The sequence below is a fragment of the Mastigoproctus giganteus genome, chromosome 4, assembly GCF_048544385.1.
Source record: "Mastigoproctus giganteus isolate SK-2022 chromosome 4, ASM4854438v1, whole genome shotgun sequence".
Lineage (NCBI taxonomy): Eukaryota > Metazoa > Arthropoda > Arachnida > Uropygi > Thelyphonidae > Mastigoproctus > Mastigoproctus giganteus.
Genome location: NC_143578.1, coordinates 28,956,102 through 28,981,544, shown reverse-complemented (window position 1 = coordinate 28,981,544; position 25,443 = coordinate 28,956,102). Strand labels below are relative to the sequence as shown.

At 35.5% G+C, this 25,443-nt stretch overlaps 1 protein-coding gene across 3 annotated transcripts in view; it reads left to right on the top strand.

Moving 5' to 3' along the window:
- The window catches only part of LOC150086503 (multiple PDZ domain protein-like), a 431,516-nt gene that overhangs the window by 108,131 nt on the left and 297,942 nt on the right, over positions 1 to 25,443 (top strand). For all 3 annotated transcript variants that reach the window (XR_016546894.1, XM_090372609.1, XM_090372607.1), the window contains exon 8: positions 6,800 to 6,946. Coding sequence is in view for 2 of the 3 variants with exons in the window: in XM_090372609.1 (XP_090228735.1) it covers positions 6,800 to 6,946 (147 nt within the window). In the remaining variant the exon portion in view is untranslated. The remainder of the gene's footprint in view (positions 1 to 6,799; positions 6,947 to 25,443) is intronic.

Here is a 25,443-nt window from a genome sequence, read left to right as displayed (position 1 = left end):
ATGAATTTGGGGAGATACAGAAAGGATACAGAAATGAATTTGGAGAGTCCACCATCTACAGAAAGGATAGACAGGATAGGAAGGGAGGAGGGGTTATGCCATTAGTTAAGAAACACATAAAATCCAAAGAAGTGAAGCCAGTTGACATCGCTGAACAGTGCAATGTCGAGTCAGTTTGGTGAGACATAAGCATTGGGAGATCAAAATTGAGAGTAAGAGTGTGCTATAGGCCTAATAACTCTGATGAGTATAATAAGAAAATGTACAGGGAAATAGAGTGAGCCAGTTAATCAGAGAGTCTTATAATGGGGGATTTTAATTTCCCAGATATTGACTGGAATTTGTGGGTTGGTCACTCGCACACTAGTAAGGCTTTTGTGGATTTATTGGATGATTGTTTTCTACATCAGCATGTTCGGGAGGCAACTAGAGGGAGTAATATACTTGATTTGATTATCAGTAGTGATTCTTCATGCGTTAAGAATCTGCAGATAAATGACCCACTAGGTGGCAGTGATCACAGTGTGCTGAAGTGGATTTTACTCAAAGAGGTAACTACCATCAGGGGTAAAGGGAAGGGTTATTGCTTTCGTCACAAAAGATTGTCTGAGACCATCTGTCTGAGACAAATACTGTCTCAGACCATCTTTTGCAGTCACAAAAGATGGTCTGAGACAGTATTTAAATTCTATACAGTGGGACCAACTGATGATGTTACCAACAGCAAATTCAAAATGGGAAGCATTCAAAGAACTTATCTTGGAAGCTATTGGTATACATACCAACTAAGAAATATTGTTCAAGGTTCAGGCCTAAATGGATGTCAGATGAACTAATGAGACACAGGGCAGAGAAGAAAAATGCATGGGATACATATAAATTAACTCATGACACAGAAGCCTATGATAGATTTAACTGGTCTGTAACAAAGTCACAAAGAGGTTAGGCAGGCAAAGGCAGATTATGAGAAATCTTTGGCAAAGGATGCAAAGAAAAACAGCAAAGTGTTCTTTACTTATGTAAACTCTAGAAGGAAGGGGATGAATCAGATTGGTCCGCTTGATATCGATGGGTCAACTGTTGATGATCCTGCTCAGGTAGCTAACAAACTAAATGAATATTTTGCAACGACATTCACACATGAGGAGTTATTCAGCGAGGGGAATGCCAGAGGTGTATTCAACTCTGGCAATAAGCTAGATAATCTCATAATAACTGAGAGTAAAGTGGAGGAGAAATTGTTGAAGATAAGCACAAGAAAAGCACCTGGGGTGGATGGGATCTATCCAGTTATATTAAAGGAGGCAGCAAAGGAAGTAGGCAAACCCTTAGCCATAATAATGAGAGCTTCCTTGTACTCAGGGGAGGAACCCATAGACTGGAGACGTGCAAATGTAACCCCAAATCACAAAGACAGATCAAAGGCTGACACAAGTAATTATAGACCTGTGAGTTTAACTTCTGTTCCAGGAAAATTAATGGAGGCACTGTTTAAAGAAGCACTGCAGGATCATCTAGACAAGACTTCAGTTATAGCGCGGACACAGAATGGTTTTGTTAAGGGGAAGTCGTGGCTGACCAATTTGATTGGATACTATGATGCAGTCACAGAGCTGGATGCAGGGAATAACTGTGATATTATATACTTGGATCTTAGAAAGGCTTTTGATACTGTTGCACATGGAAGACTGTTGCACAAATTGGAGCAGTGTGGCATTGCAGGCAAATTGCTGCTATGGATAAAGGGGTGGTTGAGGGGGAGAAGACAGAGTGGTAATCAATGGACACTGCTCATTGTGGACTAATGTTATTAGTGGAATCCCTCAGGGTTCAGTGTTGGGTCCATTATTGTTTTCTGTATTTATAAATAATATTGATGATGGTATATCAAGCTTAATGTCCAAGTTTGCAGACAATACAAAGGTTGGCAGGGTTGTTACGGACACTACTGACGTTATACTGCTGCAACAGGATCTGGAAAGGTTGAGCAGATGGGCTGAGAGGTGGCAAATGAAGTTTAACCTTGACAAATGTAAAGTGCTACATATGGGAAACAGCAACCCCAGAGCAATGTATCAATTCTGTGGTACTACACTGACAGTGGTAGAGAATGAAAAGGACCTAGGGGTAATTGTGCAGGCAGATATGAAGTTCTCTGAGCAGTGCAGATGGGCTGCAAGAGAAGCTCATGGTGTCTTGTCAATGATATACAGGAATTTTTCTAGCAGCAATAAGGAGGTGATTATTCCCTTGTATAAGGCAATGGTCAGGCCACACCTTGAGTAATGTATACAGGTCTGGAGGCCTCATTTCAAGAAGGATGTAGAGCTGTTGGAACGAGGCAACATGATTGGTTAATGGAACAAACGGTTGCTCTTACGTAGAAAGGCTTAACTTTTGCAAATTACAGTGTCTGGAGACTAGGCACCTGCAAGGTGATCTGATTGAGGTGTATAAAGACTTAAATGGTTGGTGCATGCTCAATGATGATGGGATTTTTCCTCTTGCTCAGAATAATCGCCTGAGAGAGCATAAATTCAAATTGAGGAAAGACAGTTGTAGGATAGATGTGTGGAAGTTTGCTTTTAGCCAGCGGGTGGTTGGTTGGCGGAACAGACTTCCATCCCTTGTTGTGGAAGTTGATAGTCTAAATAAATTTAAGGCTCAGCTGGACAGGTATTTCAAACGAACGGAGGGGTGAAGTGGAAGGGGTTGTTTTTTTTGTTTTTTTTTTTTTGACTGATGCTGCATAAGATTTCTTTCTTGCATCATATGCCTATGCTAATGCTATACCTTTGAAAATCCATCTCTGAATTTTCTACTGAAATTGTATAGCTGCTTTCAAATTTTAGTGACTTTGGTCTTTACCACTAACCTTTGTATAAATCACTTTGTACAATCTCCTAACTATTAGGTATAAAGACATCCAATTATTTGATTCCTTGGAATTACTTCATGATCTTCCATCTTAAGGTTGAACTGTTTCACGTCCATAGACTTGTTTCCTGTTCTTTCATAATTGGATTCTTAACTACGCCATCATTGGATATAAAGTCAACTAGTTCTTTATACTTGGATTTATTTACTATTTTTTTCAACAGCGAATTCACACCTGACACTACCTGTGGATTCAACTAATTTCATATACATGAAATTATTTCCTATTCTTTCATCTATACCTTTGAAAATCCACCTTTGAAATTTCTACTAAAATTGTATAGCTGCCTTTAGATTTTAGTGGCCTGATTTTTACCACTAATCTTTATTAAAAATTACTTTCTATAGTCTCCTAACTACACCACTATTAATTCTATAGACATCCATTTATTTGCTTCCTTGGAATTATGTCATATACATGGACTTATTTCTCATTCTTTTATATTTGGATTCTTAACTACACCACCATTGGATCTAAAGTCACCATGTTACTTATATCCATGGAATTATATCACATTCTTTCAGCTATGGATTTAAATTAGTTCTTTATCCTTGGATGTATTTTCTTCTTATTAAATTAGATTCTTTCAAAATTGGATTCTTACTATACCTTTTTGGACTACAGATTATAATTATTAATCTTTCTCTATCTCAGAACTTTTGGTGATTCTTGCGTTCTATACGCTGATACGCTTACGATCATTCCCTTATATAAGATTAGTACAACGTAAACTTGTCATTTGGTCTACTGTATATAAATTTGATCTTCATTCTTTTTGCCACCGCCTTGTTCAACACTTTTTATTTACCTATGAAAGAGGTAGTATGTTTATTTTTGTAATTTTGTATGACTTTATCATGGTAAAGTCCTACTATTCCAACTGGATTTCTTTTTCCAATGCTAATTTTAAACGATCTCCATACACTTGTGTTCTAAATATGACAATAGAGGTCACTATTTTCCCACCATTTTGCATTTCTTCACAGCTTACTATTAAATCTGTTACGCTGCTATAAATTGCTTCATTATGTAAATATATTGCTAATGTGGTTGAAGTCTGCATGCAATCATCTACTCTACTGAATGTGTGCGCTTCATCTCCCTGCCTTTTTCCTTCTACTACGTATATTTTCCCTGCCAGCTTATTTCCGCTACGCATTTATTGAAAACTCCGGGTATTGTTCACTTTTTGTTATAGTTTCGGTTTCATTTTAGATTCGTTTCTTGGCATGTTTTGGCATAATTTTTTCCTTACAATACAAGCATTTGGTCTTAACTCCCTGTTATACTAAAGCTTACATAAGCCAGAGCCCTTACTATAAGGTTGGGCTTCACAACCCCAGCAAGCTCAGTGTTATTTAATAACTTTGTCTTTTCTTTTTATCTTTCTGCTGTCTATTTCTACCATTCTTCCCATTCGTAAAACTATTAGTGTATATGAGGGTGATACAAACATTCTGCTATCCTACTTCTATTGCTATTTTTCGTCTTTATTTATCTAAAATACTCCTTTTTCCCTTCCCTATCCTCAATTTAATACCTCACCCTATACCATGTACTTGTTCCAAATTTATTTATTGAACTATTGAATTCCAATCTACACAAAATTACATCCTTTAAATTCTACACAAAATTCTACATATTTTTATTGACCATATTTATTCTAACTTGATCCTTATTTTTACTTTAATAAATTACACTGCATTGGGACTTCTTTGTCCATACAGTATTAGAAAGTGCTAATTTTATTTTTGTTGTTTTTTGGCCATTAACTTTTCTTCTACTACTATGGACAAGTATCAAAACGCAGTTCCTGATACATGGTCAGGTGTAGTCGTCTGATGAAATACCTGAACACGTATCAATATTTGTTGCAGCTGACATCAGATCAGAAACTTTTGCCTTACCTATATTCGACCATTACCTAAATATGTTCCCCCCCCATATCTGATGACAGATGTACCACTTTCTATTTTTATTTTTATTTTTTATCTTTATTTTTGTTTTATTGGTATTTTGTCATACTAATTTTTCTTTACAGTTCTCCAACCTTCTATTGGCCTAGTAATTTAGCCCATAATTTTCTTATTCATCATAACTTTTAGGATATTAACATTCTTTCACCTTTTACGTATCTACTACACTTCTTTTTCAACTATCCTCACCTTTCTAGTTACTGGCACTTTGTGTAACTTTCACATTAATGTATGCGCACTTTTTTGATATATTAATTCAAATATATACATATATATATATATATATATATATATATACTAAAGTTACGGCTATATTCATACACAAGAAAAAAAAAGAAAGAAAGGTGAACTACAGCTTTACCTGCTGAACAAAAATGAAGTTAGCAGTTAACAGATCTCTTATTGTAGCCCACATCAGATTTAATAAGAATTTCCCTCTGATCACCTGAAGAATAAAAGAAAACACAGCCGCCAGAGTTAATCATTTCAGGATCTTGCAACAACTGATAACTGGCATCTTAATAGGTTTCATTTCCAATAAATAAGTCTTCATTTGTACTTTTGATGGCTTCAGCCTTCCAAAGTATAAATGGAAACTTATTTCACAACAGCATCCCAACTGTTTTACTGCACTTTTTGTGACAGTATACAGATTTGATTGTGCAGTTTGCATCTGCATATGTTATCCATGGACTACAGTCAGTAGCTTTACTGATTGTGTTATCAAGGTGACTGTATATTGAAGTGATCCAGTTCAGTGTTAAAACTTAAATTAATATACTCATGATACAACTTGTATAGCTTTAAAAATGAATTTGGTAAATTATGAACTTTGTAGCAAGTAGCTTTCTGTCATGTAAGTATATAGCAAGACTGGATCATGTTTATTTATGGCAGTTGAAAGCCTTCTGGCTGCCAAACATAGAAGATATACAAAATACCAACAGTTTTTGGAAGCTTTAAATTAAATATTATTTAGCTTTACTTTAATGTGATCAAATTAGCCAATTCTTCATCCAGTTGCACTGTTTGGAGAATAAGTTTTTGCACCAAAGTCAAATTTACATTTCACTTTGGTGCAAAAACTTTGGGTTTTTTTTATTTTGATAATGTTGGTTGCAAAATGTTTGGGGTTCTTTTATTTTGATAGCTGGATTCATTCTACCTGTATTCTTGGATACACAACTAGGTCTGTCTTCAGAATAAAATTTTCTAATGATTTTTTAAAATTCTTATTTAATATTCGATAATAATTTCAATCTGATATTGGGTAGTAATATCAAAAGAGTAAATTAATATTTAAAAGTATTTATGTACAAAATGTATGAATTTAATTGTCTTTAAATGAGACATTTTCTTCGTCGGTGTTATCCATCCAGAAATAAACTATTCACGCACTTTGTACACCACGATAAATAATTTTAATACACAAACATTATGTTACAAACTCTTTACAGGATTCTTGTTCACGTGTATAATGAGTCAGAACAAAGATTACAAATTGGCCTTTCTCTAATTACTGATGCCATATCTTATGAGACATCTCCAATCCAGTGTCTGTGAAAACACTAGACCTAAGCAGCAAATCAAATAACAATGACAAGTTAACAGTTTAGTGGCCGTGGTAGTACTGTATTTGATAGATGAAATTTTGGGAAGAGATATAGAAAAATATAAAACACAGCATTATGTCATCCACAAAATAAAAGCATAATTGTTTTTGCTGAGTCTTGCAGATCTAGCATGACTATCACTGGGTAAAATGTATTGTAATTTTACAGATTAAAGGAAAAGAAAGAGTGATTTGATTAGTAAAATAATACTTTATACAAAACTAAAATATTTTGTTTAAGAACAATATTTAACATTAGTTTTTGCATTATAGCAAATGAAGAAAATGAAGAAACTCTACCTGATGTTGTTGTGGAGCCAAGAAATGAATCTCCCTCTCTCCCTGTAACAAATACTCAGGAAGCTGTACATGATAATGTTCCTGGAAATATGTCTGGTGTTTCTGATCCTGATATTTCTGGTAAGCCAAATGTTTTTCATATAAAAGGCAGAATTTAAATTTCGAAATCTGGAATTGGACCTTCACAGCTATGGATTGAAAATAATGGGGTAATACTAAATTTGACACTATGTAATTTCTTTATCCTATCGAAGAATAGCGATACTACACCATCGCTATTCTTCAGTTTCAGTATCATTTGTCTTTCTGTATTACTGTTTATGGCTGCTGATTTAAATCCTTTGTTTTCTCTTAATGCTTGTTCTACTTTTCTTGTGTTAAATCTTCTTATGTCCTCTCTGAGTCTCTTTCTAATGGCTTTGCATAACTCAGTATACTCAATTTTCTCCCTGTCAGTGTTTTTCTTGCTCTTCATTTGTCGTCTTTGGTTCATCATGACAATTGTCAAACTTGTTCTTAAGTTCCAGTACATACTGCTTTTTCTCCTCTTCTGTTATTTCAAAGACCTTTGTATTATTTACTCTAGTCAGTTTTTTCCTTTCCTTTCCTACATCTATATCAAGTGTACATCTTACCATTCTGTGATCACTTCCAACATTTACCTTATTCAAGACGGTAACATCATTCACAATATATCTTCTGTTAGTGAGGATGAAGTCGATTTCATTAGTTGTTAATCCATTTGGACTCTTCCATGTCCACTTTCTGTTCACCCTTTTCTTGAAAAAAGTGTTCATTACTGACAGTCCTTGAGATTCTGCAAATTCCACAAGTCTTTCACCTCTTTTATTTCTTTCACCAATTCCAAAATTTCCTATAGTTCCTCTTTCTGCACTGTTTTGCCTTTTTCCAACCTTAGCAATGAAGTCTCCCATAATAATAGTGTAGTGGGTTTTCTGCTCATGTAGAAGACTCTCAATTTCAGTGTACATTTCTTCAACCTCTTCATCATCATGGCTCGATGTTGGTGCATAAATCATTATAATCTTTAGCTTGTACCTCTTAGAAATCTTGAATATTAGTCTTGACACCCTTGGTGATGTACTTTTGAATTCCAAAATGTTGTTTTTAAAATCTTTATGGACCAGAAACCCAACTCCACCTTCACTCATTTCACTGTTTCCATTGGTGTACAGCAGATTTCCACTTGATAAACTTATAAGTGATTCATTTCTTCTTCTTGTTTCAGCCAAACCGATGATATTCCAATTCACATTTTCTAATTCCTTTTCCAGCTCTAATATCCTGGCTTCACCGATGAGTGATCGTACGTTATAATTCAAATAGCAGAAGACTACTATAGAGAATTATACAAGGAGCGAGGGAATGATACCAGCAGTGGGGAACATGGATTGGAAAGTAGCAACACATACGATCCCAAAGAATTAGAGGAAAATATTAATCAGTTATGCACAGTTAGTAAGGATTTTGGACTAAAGATGAATATGGCTAAAACAAAAGTAATGATGAACAAGTATGCCACGGAAAGGGAAATAATGATTGAAGGAGCAATAATTGAAAAGGTGGAGTCATATACTTATCTGGGACAAGTTATTAGCTGTAATAATGATAAATGGCTGGAAGTCAAGAGAAGAATAAATTTTGGATGGATAGCATTCAGGAAATATAGTCACATACTGAAGAGCAATATCCCAGTTTGTCTGAAACGTAAAATAATGAATCAATGTATACTCCCCACCATGACTTATGGAAGTGAAACTTGGGCACTCACCAAAAGAATGGAAGAGAAGCTCAGAACTACACAGCGAAGAATGGAACGAATTATATTGGGAATCAGACTGTTAGATAAGAAGAGAAACACATGGATTAGGCAGCAAACTCAAGTAAAGGACATTCTTATCAAAACTAAAGAACTAAAATGGTCTTGGGCAGGACACATAGCTCGAAGACATGATGACAGATGGACTAAGAAAATAACAGAATGGTACCCAAGAGGAGCTAGAAGAAAACCTGGAAGACAAAGGCGGAGATGGATAGATGAAATTCATGAGTTTTTGAGTAGTAAATGGATGGCCAGTGCTCAAAACAGAAGGAACTGGAAAGTTGCTGGAGAGGCCTTCATCCTGCAGTGGATTGAAAATGGCTGATGATGATGAATTTCTTTATCAGAAACTAAATTGTCATGACTCAATCTTTTTTGAGGATGGCCACTTAGAAATGTAGTTTAAACCTAAACCTGCATAGTTTGATTTTGCTTTTATGAGGATAATTCAAGGTTTACTTGGAATCTTCTTTTTTTTTTCTTTATATAAAAGTGCACCGGAACAACACTTGTCATGGCAGATGGCTGAACACTGCTCTCAGTGTTCCACCATCACCACACCACACCACACCACACCCTTGCATGTGTATGGCATCAGACTCTTGCTCTAAGTGTAGAACAGTGTTGGATCATCAAATTCTTGTTTGAAGAGAAAGTGGAAATGGCTGAAAATTTTCGTGGATTATTAGTATGATATGGGGAAAAGATTCTGTCACAAGTAATGATTGTATATGATTGGTGCAAGTTCATATGCTCATATGTAGTTGTCAGCTATCACAGATGTGAAAATTCATTGCATCGAGGAGCTTATTTTGGAAAACAGGTGATTACAGTATATGAATTGCTGCATAAGGTTGAGAGTGTCAAGAAATGGTGTGTGTGTGTGTGTGTGTGTGTGTGTGTGTGTGTGTGTGTGTGTGTGTGTGTGTGTGTGTGTGTGTGTGTGTGTGTGTGTGTGTGTGTACACGTGTGCATGCATGGTAGGATCCAAATATACTAATGTTCTTCCAGAGACATAATGCTTGCTCTTATCACTGATTGTCTGAACTGGTTTATACTGAAGGGGAATATATTTCTACAGTGAATAGTGATTTATGACAGGAATGTGTACACTACTTCATTCCAGAATCAGTATGGAAATGGTGCCACAATGGATCCCTACTACTCAGAAAATTGAAGATAGCTTTCAGGTGGCAAGATCATGCCAGTTGGCCTTGGTTGATTCTAGTAATTTTTTTTGGCCCCTCCTGCATTATTATTATTAGTTAATAATGCTCAGTATTATAGCAACTTGATTCTCCATGATGTATTCAGCAGTTTGCAAGAAAAGGCTTGGAAATTTCAGAGGGGGGGGGACAATCATTCTACTGCAGGGCAGTGCACTTCCTCTTATGATAAATTATAACATTGGTAACCTTATGCTGGGAAATCACAAACTACCTTTCTTACAATTTGGATTCAGATCTCAGTGGTTATGACTTGTTATCAATTAAGGGGTGCTTAGGAGGGAAGAAATTCAAGAAAAATGGCAAACTCAAGTGTAGTGTCTTGAATTGGCTATACAGTCAGTCTCTCTCTCTGATATTTGTGCTTTTATAAAATAAAAGTCCACGCCAACCTTAAACCACCCTTATAATTCACTTTTAATATCATTTCAAGTGAATCTTTATTTTTGACTTCTTAATCAAGCTTTAAAATTTATTGTTTGGTTGTCAGAATCTTTTTTATTTATTTATGGTTTTTGAAGGCTTTATATTTCAATAAGCATTACTGCTGAGAGATTGGTGTGAATGATAAAAATTACAGGTGCTTAGAGCATAATAGGAGACTTAAATAAGAAGAATGTATACCATCATAAGAAATCCTATTGGCATACATTGTTAATATCAAGCAGAATCTTTGGTTTACTTGTGAAATGAATATTCAGTGTTTGTGTTTACTTTACCAAAAATTTATTGGCATTGCTCAGCAATATATAAAAAAAAGGAAAAAAACCAAGCTTTAAATTTTTTTTTATGAAGAGAATAAAGTTTTTAGCAACACTGTAAATCTCAAAATATTGAAATAACATAAATAATGCTACCTTGTTGATTCTTATATACTACCTTTTATCTCTTTATTTAAAATATGAAGAAAAATATATTAGCATTAGCATTAGTAGAGGCATTTGATGCAAGAAAGCAAGCTTATGCAGCATCAGCCAAAAAAAAAACACTTCCACTTCCCCCTCTGTTCGTTCGAAATACCTGTCCAGCTGAGCCTTAAACTTATTTAGCCTATCAACTTCCACGACAAGGGATGGAAGTCTCTTCCACCAACCAGCCACCCGCTGGCTAAAGGCAAATTTCCACACGTCTACCTTACATCTGTCTTTCCTCAATTTGAATTTATGCCTGCTCAGGTGATTAGTCTGAGCAAGAGGAAAAATCCCATCAGCATTGAGCATGCTCAAACCATTCAAGGCTTTATACACCTCTATCAGATCACCTCGCTGCTGCCTAGTCTCCAGACACTGTAATTTGCAAAACTTAAGCCTTTCTTCGTAAGAGCACCCCTTTGTTCCATTCACTAATCTTGTTGCCCTTCTCTGTACTCGTTCCAGCAGCTCCACATCCTTCTTGAAATGAGGCCTCCAGACCTGTATACAGTACTCAAGGTACGGCCTGACCATTGCCTTATACAAAGGAATAATCACCTCTTTATCCCTGCTAGAAAAATTCCTATATATCATTGGCAATACACCATGAGCTACTCTTGCAGCCCATCTGCACTGCTCAGAGAACTTCATATCTGCCTGCACAACCACCCCCAGGTCACTTTCATTCTCTACCACTGTCAGTGTAGTACCACAGAGTTGATACGTTGCTCTGGGGTTGCTGTTTCCCATATGTAGTACTCTACATTTGTCGCCTCTCAGCCCATCTGCTCAACCTTTCCAGATCCTGTTGCAGCAGCATAGTGTCAGTAGTGTCCTTGACAACCCTGCCAACCTTCATATCGTCTGCAAACTTGGACATTAAGCTTGATATACCATCATCAATATCATTTATAAATACAGAAAACAATAATGGACCCAACACTGAGCCCTGAGGGACTCCACTAATAACATCAGTCCACGATGAGCAGTGTCCATTGATTACCACTCTCTGTCTTCTTCTGGCGCCTCCGTAGCCAGGTGGGAAGGAGCAGCAGTGCATAGCACATGCTTCTTGATTAGACCGGGGTTCGAACCCGTCACCACCAAATACGGAGGATGTGGAAAGGTCAGGGAATGACCACCGCATATCCCGGAGCAATCTGGCCTTAGTTGCTAATGCTCCTAAAAACCAAATAACAACAACATCTGTCTTCTTCCCCTCAACCACCCCTTTATCCATAGCAGCAATTTGCCTCCAATGCCACACTGCTCCAATTTGTGCAGCAGTCTTCCATGTGCAACAGTATCAAAAGCCTTTCTAAGATCCAAGTATATAATATCAAAGTTATTCCCTGCATCCAGTTCTTTTGTGACTGCATCATAGTATCCAATCAAATTGGTCAGGCAAGACTTCCCCTTAACAAAACCATGCTGTGTCCGAGCTATAACTGAAGTCTCGTCTAAATGATCCTGCAGTGCTTCTTTAACCAGTGCTTCCATTAATTTTCCTGGAACAGAAGTTGTGTAATTACTTGTGTCAGCCTTTGATCCTCCTTTGTGAATTGGGGTCACATTTGCACATCTCCAGTCTGTGGGTACCTTCCCTGAGTCCAAGGAAGCTCTCATAATTATGGCTAAGGGTTTGCTTACTTCCTTTGCTGCCTCCTTTAATATAATTGGATAGATCCCATTCACCTCAGGTGCCTTTCTTGTGTTTATCTTCAACAATTTATCCTCCACTTTACTCTCAGTTATTACAAGATTCTGTAGCTTACTGCCAGAGTTGAATACACCTCTGACATCCCCCTCGCTGAATAACTCCTCATGTGTGAATGTCGATACAAAATATTCATTTAGTTTGTTAGCTACCTGAGCAGGATCATTAACAGTTGAACCATCGATATCAAGTGGACCATCTGATTCATCCCCTTCCTTCTAGAGTTTACATAAGTAAAGAACTCTTTGCTGTTTTTCTTTGCATCCCTTGCCAAAGATTTCTTGGAATCTGCCTTCGCCTGCCTAACCTCCTTTGTAACTTGGTTACAGATCAACTTGTATCTATCATAGGCTTCTGTGTCATGTGTTAATTTGTATGTATCCCATGCAGTTTTCTTCTCTGCCATATGTGTCATTAGTTCATCTGACATCCATTTAGGCCTAAACCTTGAACAATATTTCTTAGTTGGTATGTAAAGCCTAGTAGCTTCCAAGATAAGTTCTTTGAATGCTTCCCATTTTGAATTTGCTGTTGGTAACATCATCACTTGGTCCCACTGTATAGAATTTAAATACTGTCTCAGTCCATCGTAGTCGCCTTTACGAAAGCAATAACCATTCCCTTTACCCCTAATGGTAGTTACCTCGTTGAGTAAATCCCACTTCAGCACACTGTGTTCACTGCCACCTAGTGGTTCATTTATCTGCAGATTCTTAATGCATGAAGAATCACTACTGATAATCAAATCAAGAGTATTATTCCCTCTAGTTGCCTCCCAAACATGCTGATGTAGAAAACAATCATCCAATAAATCCACAAAAGCCTTGCTAGTGTGTGAGTGACCAGCCCCCAAATTCCAGTTAATATCTGGGAAATTAAAATCCACCATTATAAGACTCTCTGATTTACTGGCCCACTCCATTTCCCTGTACAGTTTCTTATTATACTCATCAGAGTCATTAGGCCTATAGCACACTCTTACTCTCAATTTTGATCTCCCAATGCTTATGTCACACCAAACTGACTTGACACTGCACTGTCAAGCGAAGTCGACTGGTTTCACTTCCTTGGATTTTATGTGTTTCTTAACTAATAGCATAACCACTCCTCCCTTCCTATCCTGTCTATCCTTTCTGTAGACGTACTCCCCAAATTCCAGTTCTGCATTCCTTATATCTGTGTGACACCATGTCAGTATTTGCAGTTTGAATTATTTAGAAAATATATCATTTAATACCTATTTCTTTTTCATAAAGCAGCTTTTTTACTATAAGATATGAAATATAAGAGAAGCATCACCTGATGACTGAGTTTCTCTATCTCTATACATATGTGCTGTCAACGTTATTTTAAGCATCCTTTTTAGCTTGCAACGCTGAAACATATTGTTTTCAGTTTTAAATTTCAGTTGTTATAACTGATACAAAACATTTCTGCACTCTTAATTCTCTACCTCAAAACTTTTGAAGGCAATACTAAGTTGTTCTTTTAGTAGTATGGTGTGCAGGTAAATCAAAATGAAGAATAATGAAAATTTAGGCACTTCAGCCTGTGTAGAATAAAATCTGAATTTCTTAATGGATTTCACATTTCTGAGGCATTTCATAGTACTTTTTTGTACCACTTCTTCAGCAACTGAATTGCTGTCCTTATTATTACAATGTCACTGTCATAAATGTTTTCAAAAATTCTCTTTTACTTTCTGAATCTGTCTAAATATTTGTTTTGTCAGTTTATGCCTAGGGTAAGGATGTTTGCTGAATTTATTCACGATTTACAAGATGTGTAGGTGAAAAAAGTAGTTTTTTATTGTTCTAAGGAAACCAAATTTGTTATGCAGATTTTTGATAGGTTGAGTTTTTCACTGAGCTGATATCTTTTCCAATATCCACTCATCAGCCACTTTGACATGGCTTACCTGTAAGTTTTTTTAATTGAAGTTACATTCTGTTTATGGCCGGCTGTAGTTCTTTTGCCTGTGTAACAAATTGGGATTTCTAGTTATTAAAAGAAAATTCTGTATGTTAGAAAAAATTGTTCCCCCCCCCCCCACCAAAGTTTTTGATCTGAGATGAGTACATGCAGTCTTTGTGGCTTTTGTGATTCCTAGAATATTTTAACAATTTCATGCTCTTCATTTACTCCATCCACACAGCTGAAATTCCCAATGCCCTTAAAAAAAATAATAATAAATAAAGTGAATTCTGATTTCTTCATTGAAAATTCCAAAAATTTCAGTTTACTGCACAAACAAGAAAAATGCATCAAGTTGATACTACTATGCCTAACTGTTTATTTGAATTGTGTTTTGAAAAAAAAATTATTATTCATTCTTTCTTCTGTGTTTTGCATCTACTAACAAAATGCCAAGGAAATTTTTATATTGGAAGCTGCATTATAGATTGTAAAAATTGGCATAAAATAGAAAACTAGCATTCTGTGCTGAATAAAAAAGAAGTTTGTATAACTCAGTGCCTGTTTTTTGACTACAGTTAAATGATTACTACAGCACCTTTCCTGAATGTGTATTTGCTCTTCGAGGATTTAGTGTCAAACAATGTTAACTACAAAATCATTTTGTAGTTGATGTTTTCGTAATTAACCAAAAAAAAGTCATTTGACATTTTCTTGGTTTACAAGAATTGCTTAAGCTGACTTGTACAGTACTAGAGGAATACAGTTCTATGACATGATATGCTTTTTATTTGTATAAAGTAAAACTAAAGTTATCATAAAAAGAAAATGCAATTTTGTAGTTAATGTTGTTTGACACTAAATCCTCTCTTGTAATGTAATTTAAAGGAAAAATCTATCTTTGCTCTTTTAATGAAATTTAAAGGAAAAATCTATTGGAAGCTGCATTATAAACTTCCAAAAATTGGAATTGTGTCAAATTGAAATCTTTGTGACCACTTTTGTTTTTTCTCAAATGAGTATGCACTCCTCACAACAAATTTGAAAAAAACTATTATATGTTCCTTCTTCAATGTATTTTTCATCTAGTAATGGGATTTCAAAGCAATTTATGTATTGGTAGCTGCATTATAAAAAGAAAAAATTATAAGCTTTATTTAAAATTGTAGTGATGGAAAAACAAAATAGAATATATGATTTTTTTTTTTATGCAATTAATGCTGTTACAAATATATTTTAGTGTTACAAAGTAGGTAATATAATTGATCAGAATAAAAAAAAATGGAGAAAATTTCATAAACACTCAGTAATGCCACCAGGGAGAGGAATCTGTGATTGCCATGTGCTGCTAGCTGATGGATAAAAATCTTTTATTCCATAAAAGTGAACAGTTATAATATCACCTCAGTTCTTTGCTTCCTGGACATCTATTATTACAGCTAGTACAAAGAAAAAAATAACAGCATGCAACAACATTTGAAATAAGTTTTTTTATGTTTTTCCAAATATGCATAAGATATTACTGTTCATATTTGTTGTTTTCTAGATGATTAGTAATAGAACTTATAGTATTTTAGAAGACTAAAATGATGTCACATTCAGATATTTGACATTGCAGTAGGCAACACTTCCAGTGCAGGTTTAAGTCAGGTGGTGTTTATTTTGTGGATTGTTGTGGGGATTCACATGCCAAATTTTAAAAGTATAAAAAATTAAACAGCATGAAATGTTTCTTATGAGATGTAATGGTTTGAAGATTACAATTTGGGGGATAGTGAATGAGATGGATAGCAGGTGTTCTTAGATGCATTGATGATATATTAAATAGATTGGCCTGATTTTTATTGCACCTTTATTAGAAGGTTAGTCAGTATAAAATGGTTGGGAAATATGTGTAAAGGTATACCTTATCTTCAATTTTAGGATTGTTTCTTCCCGGGAGTTCAGATTTGAGAGGTCTTATATTTATAATATGGTGTAGGAGGGCCTTGTATCCATCTTTTAATTACTAACAAATATTTTCATTATTAATAACTAAAATTCCATTAGTAAGTTGATGTTCACTTAACTTTGATTCATATTGAACACAACAGTTTATTATATAACACAAATGAACTGATTTACTCAGAGTATGGCATAGCTAGGTTTGTTTGAGTGTATGGAACAGTTTTTAATACTACTCTTTCTGTAATCTGAAATAGAGGATGTTTATTTATTGTACTTAATTTTTAAAATGTTTATAGCATACCAGTTGCTTCCAGAGTGTTACCTTCTGTTAGCTGAATCAGTAATTGTCTACATTGCGGAATATTTACCCTGTCTCACTCTCATTATTTATTTTTACTGTTTATTTATTGATGAAATACATAAATTATATGTTGCTAGTAAAAATATGATTGACAGAAAAGTTGATGATAATAACATAAAAAAACAAATGTTTATAGGTAGAGTAGAATTGTATGCTAATTAGGAGTCAGCTACAAAGAAGTGATGGATTGGTGAGATAGGTGCTGAATTAAAGTGGAAATGGAAATCTGAGTTTGTTGAAGTATTCAATGGCCATACAGGATGCATATAATAGATTGCAGAATGTGGTAAGAGACGAATTTACCTTTAATCTTTACATCAAAGCGATGAATGCAAAGTTGCAATTCTTTTATATGTATTGATTCATAAAATTAATTAAAGTGTATTGACCTTGGTGCCATGTTAATTCACAGAGAATAATGAACTATCTCATTTATAATTTTACAATTTTTAGCATTTATTTTTTATTTATTTTTTAATTTTGGGTTTTTCAGCCTACATCAGCACCCATACGCATTATAAACATAATACAAAAATTGAGATCATAACTAGTATACACCTAGTTGGCCAGAATAGTCAATATGTTGGGTAATATTAGCATATCTGAGTAATTAATTTTGTAGTCAAATCATATGATAAGGCTAAGAGAGGAAAGCTTGATTATTACAAGAGATATAGTATGCTATTTGTGGATTATTAACTGCGGTCAGCATGTGTGGGAAAGTCCCACATTGCTTGTGACTCTTAATGTATCTTAAGATATTATTAAAATTGCTTATTCAGTCCTTATGGTTAGCAATAATGGCTATGATAACTGTACAAGGATTTTTAACTATGAGCAAGTGTCAAAAGTCCCATGCTATTAGTAGTTCTTTAGTATAGTTAGATATGGTTAATTTCTCAGTTAACCTTCTTGGCTAGCATGCTGGCTATGATCAGTGTTTTTCCATACCATGTGGAAAATACCTGAGTTTGAGTCTTGTTTGGTTGGAGTAGTGTTTTTTTTTTTTTTTTTTTTTTTTTTTTTTTAAGTTCACACCTTGACTATGTAAATCTTTGGCCAAGGGTTACATTTTTTTTTTAAATCCTGGGAACTCTGGTTTTTCATTACAGCAAAATGGATGAATGTATGCAGTTGCTAAATAATAATTGCTTATTTGATGGGAGATATCTATTTAAGATTTCTCAAGGAGGAAATGTGTGATAGTTTTAGTGGGATTGATTTTATTGTTTCCAGAATTAGATATACTCAATCTAGAAAGTACTTTCAAGAAAAAGAAACAGTAAATAATTTATTAATTTTGCACTTTTTTTCCCTTACAAGCCAGTCTGTATTTGTACCCTTAGCTGTTCTGATCCGATTTTCAGAAGTGGGAAAAACAGATAAATCCATGATTTTTCCTTTGCCTTTTAAATCTGTACTGAATTATATATATTGTTAGCTTAAGTTGCTTAATGATATATTAAAGAAATCAGACATTTCAAATGTCGACAAAGGCAAGAAATAATAATGAAAAAAAAAAAAATTTAAAAAAAAAAGAGAGTAAAGAAACTAGTATATATTTCAGATGGTAAATTTTAAAAGAAATCATTTAGTTTTGTATTACTTATTTAAATGAAGCTGAAAAAATGGCCTTTTAGGCCCTTATACAATTGTATATGGGGGCGGGGGGACAAAATAATGGAAACACCTGTGATAAGAGTTACAGGCATGCAATAATATGGTATTAGGCCACCTTGAGCTTTTAAAACAACTTGTATTCTATGTGGAATAGATTAGAATCAATCTTGAACTGTCTTAAGAGGACTATTGGACTATTCTCCTTCATGGAGGAATGTTTCAAGCTCCTTGAGTGATGAAGGTGGTGAAAATCTGCTTCTGACTCAGCTCTCCAAATATGCTCATAGTGGCTCAGTAACATTTAAGTCTGGTGATTGTGCAGGCCATGGGAGATGCCTAGCAGCAGTTTCATACTTCTCAAACCAAGATTAGATGCATCTGGCTCTAATTGAAGCATTATCATCTTGAAATATGGCATCGTTTGTGGGAAACAATTTTTGCACCATGGGATGAACCTGATCACTCAGAATATCAGGGTAGAATATCTGGCTGTAATTTGCCTGTTTAGTATTATGATAGGACCTAAAGAATACCAAGATATTAGCATTAGTTGAGGCATATGATGCAAGAAAGCAAGCTTATACAGCATCAGCCAAAAAAATACCCTTCCCATTTTACTCATCTGGTCACTCCAAATGTTTGTCTAGTTCAGCCTTAAATTTATTTAAGCTATCAACTTCCACAAAAACAGATGGAAGTCTGTTCCAGCAATCAACTACCCATGCTAAAGGTGATATTTTGCTGGTCAAACCATTGTTGATCCTCCATGTTTGATGGTTGGCACAAGACAGTCAAGATAATGCACTTCTTTTGGCATTTGCCAATGTAAACTCTCTCTCTCTGATGTTGCAAAAAGTGTGAATGCTGATTTGTTTGAAAATATGATGTGACCAATTATCAAGTGTCCAGTTTTTATGCTTTTTACACTATTGCATTTGCTTTCTAACATCACCATCAGTAGCAGTCAGCTCACCAATAAGCAGCTCTGCCATAAATTTCAACTTTATGAAGTTCTTGCTGGACTGTTTTGCTAGAAACTGGATTGCTGAGACTCACATTTTGTTTTTGGAAAATGATTTGGGCTAAAATCATTTTCATTGTTCAGCAGTCTCCTTCAGTTAGCTTCAGTTTTCTGCCAAAATTCATCCTATCAGATTTTGTTTTTCCATACTTGGTAAATGCAGACATCACTTTCAGTATGGTTGCTCTGAATACATTAAACAAATCAGCAGTTCTAGTCACCACTGCTCCTGCTAAAGTGGGCGCCTCCATAGCCAGGTGGGAAGGAGCAGCAGTGCGTAGCACGCACTTCTTGATTAGACCGGGGTTCGAGCCCATCACCACCAAATACGAAGGATGCGGAAAGGTCAGGGAATGACCACCGCATATCCCGGAGCAATATGGCCTTAGTTGCTAATGCTCCTAAAAACCAAATAACAACAACAACAGCTCCTGCTAAAGTGCACCAACAATTTGACCTTGGAATTTAGACAGGTTGGTACATTTTCTTCATGTACTTTTTTGTATCATCTCAAATAAACATCAGCTTTTATCGTATTTCCTTCATAGTACTGTCTACAAGAAACAAAAAAAAAATAATTATCATTGCATGTTCACATGTCATACAGCCATTACAAAAACTGCTACTTTCATATCAGGGGTTTACATTATTTTTTTCCACCCTATGTATATTATTGTAATAATTTATGTTCATCATTGTGTGCGTGTGTGCATGCGCAGAGTAAAAAAAGGGAGTAATGGAAGTGGCAAAAAACACACACACACTCTCTCTCTCAATTTTCTTATTTTTGTTAGTTTTTTTTTTTCCTTTTCAAGCTTATTGCCTTTCAACCACCATGCTAAAACACTTAAATCTTAAAGAACAATGTTTAGATAAATCCACATGCATATTGCATATCATCATTTGATCTCTGAACAGCCAAAAACTGAAGTTTATGTAATTAAAAAAATACTCTAATATTTCCTGTCCCTATGAAACAAATCGAAATTTGTTGAATGTTGTTGGCCATAGGAAGAGCATTTACTAGAAGCTCCACAGGTTCCCACCCCCAGTATATTATTATATTTTCTTCTTAAAAAGGTATTGAAGAATCCTAGAATCTTCCTTGTACCTGTATACTCTAATTTCATACTCTCACTCCCAAATTAGAAGAGTTGATACAATTCACATACAAGTATGTTTAGCATCCTCCATGTGATAGTAGAGTGATTTTGCCACATCACTCATTTTAAAGGCTTCTTGAGTAGGGGCTGCATTTAGCTGATTTTATGTAGAGGAGTAGGTTTTTTTTTTTTTTTTTCCCCAATTTATTCCAGGAAAGTTTCAGCCTTCACAATATTCTAATTTCGGCTGTTAGCACATTCTTGAACAGACATAATATGCACAGTGTAATATGGTTAATGTGCTATACAGAGTAAATAATAACAGTAGTAGCATACATTTTTTGCTGATATATATTGAGAAATTCATAAATGGAAATTTTCTGAATTTGACAATCTGTTGATTATAGTTTAAATCATAGAAGTTCTCATTAACTGATATTGAATTCAGAGATAGTCATTGAATTTACCTCTGTTACTAGATTCTATTAATTGATTATCAGATTTACCTGTACACTAGAATTTACACTACTGGAATTTTTATTACACGATGAGAGCTGTGCCAATACCTTAATTACAAGTGGTACAAAACCGACATACACACTTTCACCATATGTGATTCATTTGCATTTATATCTTTAGCATATACTAAAATTTCATTGCATTTTCTTATTAGTATTAGTAGTGGGAAAATTATTCATTTGCCCTTCCCTTCTAATAATTGCCAAATACTTTAAATTTATTCAAATTACCCTCTTCAACACCAGATAGAAGCTTGTTCTAGGTAGTTCATTACTCTGGCTAAAAGCAAATTTCCTCAGTCTCTCCTGCAACCATACTTTTTCAGTTTAAATTCATGTCTCATTCCATGTATATCATCTGAGAAAGTAAGGATGCCATCAGCATTTAATTTATTTTTCTCAATATACTGAAAGCCTTAAACAGTTCTCCTTGTAAGATCCTTAAACAGGTCTCCTTGTAAGATATTCAAGGTCTACCTGTAAGGTGCCTAGCTTCCTGATGGCTTAATTTACAGAACTCATCTGTCTTGTTAAGAGTACTCTTCTATGCACCTGATTAATCTTGTTGCTCTTCTTTGAACCCGTTTCAATCGATCTATATCCTTTCTAAAATGAGGCTTCCAGACTTGTATGCAGTACTCAAGATGTGGCCTAACCATTGCTTTATACAACAGGATGATCACCTCCTTGCCCCTGCTAACAGATTTGTTCTATATCATTGACAGAACCTCACAAGCTGTCCTTTCAGCTTCTCTGAACTACTCAGAGAACTTTTATGTCATATTGTATTGTACATTTATTTCTAGATTATTTTTGTTCTCTTGAGTGGGATACTACATTGATATGTAATTTGGGGATTACTGCTACCTAAACGCAGTATCTTGCATTTCTCAATGTTAAATATCAGTTGCCACTTTTTATCAAAAAACCCATCAGCTTAATTTATCTAGGTCTTGTTGGAGTAGCACACCCACCGATTATTTTCATTAACTGCATCTTTTTGATAAATTGAAGCAAGGATAATTATTAATGGAAAAGAGGATAGAATCTCCTCTTTGGTTCCCAGTACATCAAATCAAAAAGAGAAACCAAAATTATAAAAGAGTTTATGCTATTTTGGCCTTCTTAAAATTATGAAAAGTTTAAGACCTGTTGATAAAATGTACTAAAATCTCACAAACTTCATACATTGTATGTTCAACCTTAAACATGTCTTGAGTTCAAAACATGCTGCGAATATGGAAACACCAAAAATTAAATGGGCTGTTATATGAATCTAAACTCGGATCCTTCACGTTTATATTGTACTAGCAGAACTCTTTTTTTTTTTTTTTTTTTTTTTTTTTTTATGAGCTGTCCCTTTATTATGGTTTTTAAAGTGAGATTTTACTTATATTAATGCATATTATTGCATAGAACAGCAAAACAGCATCTGTGGGACAGGGATGATAACCAGACATATAATTCTAAATTCTATTATATGTTATATAGCCTCAAAATTTCTTAATTTCTGTTATATTTTATATTATCCTAGTTCTATTATTTGTTATATAACCTCAAAATTGATTTTGCCCTAGTGCATATGGATCATTACAGTAACTGAGAACCCCTTATCATTGTTTTTTCCTTTCAGTTTGGGTGGTTGACCCTGGAAGAAGTCACCCAGATTGTAGGTATACAGTGATAAGTTTTTGTATACATGTAACATACTTCACTTATGTGTGCTCTATAGATTTATCTAGGTATGTCTCTTACGATAATCTTTCCCATAAGCTAATACATATATTTAACAAAATAATATGGCATGTATATATATATTACCTTATGGACGTAGTGTATCCATTGCCACTACAATGGCACTAGCCCATAAATTCAGTTTATTAATGATATTATCAACCTACCAGAAACTAAGCAAACCCTTAGCCATAATTATGAGAGCATCTTTGGACTCAGGGGAGGCCCCCACGAACTGGAGATGTGCAAATGTATCCCCAAATCACAATGGGGGATCGAAGGGTGGCAAATTGAGAGTAGGAGTGTGCTATACACCTAATGACTCTGATGAGTATAATAAGAAATTGTACAGGGAAATACAGTGGGCCAGTAAATCAGAGAGTCTTATAATGGGGGATTTTAATTTCCCAGATATTAACTGGAATTTGGGGTCTGGTCACTCACACACTACCAAGGCTTTTGTGGATTTATTGGATGATTGTTTTCTACATCACCATGTTCGGGAGGCAACTAAAGGGAGTAATACTCTTGATTTGATTATCAGTAGTGATTCTTCATGCATTAAGAAACAGCAGGTAAATGAACCACTAGGTGGCAGTGATCACAGTGTGCTGAAGTGGGATTTACTCAAAGAGGTAACTACCATTAGGGGTAAAGGGAAGAGTTATTGCTTTTGTAAAGGCGACTACGATGGACTGAGACAGTATTTAAATTCTATACAGTGGGACCAACTGATGATGTTACCAACAGCAAATTCAAAATGGGAAGAATTCTAAGAACTTATCTTGGAAGCTACTAGGCTTTACATACCAACTAAGAAATATTGTTCAAGGTTTAGGCCTAAGTGGATGTCAGATGAACTAATGACACATATGGCAGAGAAGAAAACTGCATGGGATACATACAAATTAACACTTGACACAGAAGCCTATGATAGATACAAGTTGATCTGTAACCAAGTTACACAGGAGGTTAGGCAGGTGAAGGCAGATTACGAGAAATCTTTGGAAAGTGATGCAAAGAAAAACAGCAAAGAGTTCTTTACTTATGTAAACTCTAGAAGGAAGTGGATGAATCAGATTGGTCCACTTGATATCGATGGGTCAAATGTTGATGATCCTGCTCAGGTAGCTAACAAACTAAATGAATATTTTGCAACGACATTCACACATGAGGAGTTATTCAGCGAGGGGAATGCCAGAGGTGTATTCAACTCTGGCAGTAAGCTAGAGAATCTTGTAATAACTGAGAGTAAAGTGGAGGAGAAATTGTTGAAGATAAATACAAGAAAGGCACCTGGGGTGGATGGGATCTATCCAGTTATATTAAAGGAGGCAGCAAAGGAAGTAAGCAAACCCTTAGCCATAATTATGAGAGCTTCCTTGGACTCAGGGGAAGTACCCATGGACTGGAGATGTGCAAATGTGACCCCAATTCACAAAGGAGGATCAAAGGCTGACACAAGTAATTATAGACCTGTGAGTTTAACTTCTGTTCCCGGAAAATTAATGGAGGCACTGGTTAAAGAAGCATTGCAGGATCATCTAGACAAGACTTCAGTTATAGCTCGGACACAGCATGGTTTTGTTAAGGGGAAGTCTTGCCTGACCAATTTGATTGGATACTATGATGCAGTCACAAAAGAACTGGATGCAGGGAATAACTTTGATATTATATACTTGGATCTTAGAAAGACTTTTGATACTGTTGCACATGGAAGACTGCTGCACAAATTGGAGCAGTGTGGCATTGGAGGCAAATTGCTGCTATGGATAAAGGGATGGTTGAGTGTCAGAAGACAGAGAGTGGTAATCAATGGACACTGCTCAACGTGGACTAATGTTATTAGTGGAGTTCCTCAGGGTTCAGTGTTGGGTCCATTGTTGTTTTCTGTATTTATAAATGATATTGATGATGGTATATCAAGCTTAATGTCCAAGTTTTCAGACGATACGAAGGTTGGCAGGGTTGTCAAGGACACTACTGACACTATGCTACTGCAACAGGATCTGGAAAGGTTGAGCAGATGGGCTGAGAGGTGGCAAATGAAGTTTAACCTTGACAAATGTAAAGTACTACATATGGGAAACAGCAACCCCAGAGCAACGTATCAACTCTGACAGTGGTAGAGAATGAAAGGGACCTGGGGGTGGTTGTGCAGGCAGATATGAAGTTTTCTGAGCAGTGCAGACGGGCTGCAAGAGTAGCTCATGGTGTATTGTCGATGATATATAGGAATTTTTCTAGCAGGGATAAGGAGGTGATTATTCCCTTGTATAAGGCAATGGTCAGGCCACACCTAGAGTACTGTATACAGGTCTGGAGGCCTCATTTCAAGAAGGATGTAGAGCTGCTGGAACGAGTACAGAGAAGGGCAACAAGATTGGTGAATGGAACAAAGGGGTGCTCTTACGAAGAAAGGCTTAAGTTTTGCAAATTACAGTGTCTGGAGACTAGGCAGCAGCGAGGTGATCTGATAGAGGTGTATAAAGCCTTGAATGGTTTGAGGATGCTCAATGCTGATGGGATGCTTCCTCTTGCTCAGAATAATCACCTGAGAGGGCATAAATTCAAATTGAGGAAAGACAGATGTAGGATAGACGTGAGGAAATTTGCCTTTAGCCAGCGGTTGGTCGGTTGGTGGAACAGACTTCCATCCCTTGTCGTGGAAGTTGATAGCCTAAATAAGTTTAAGGCATAGC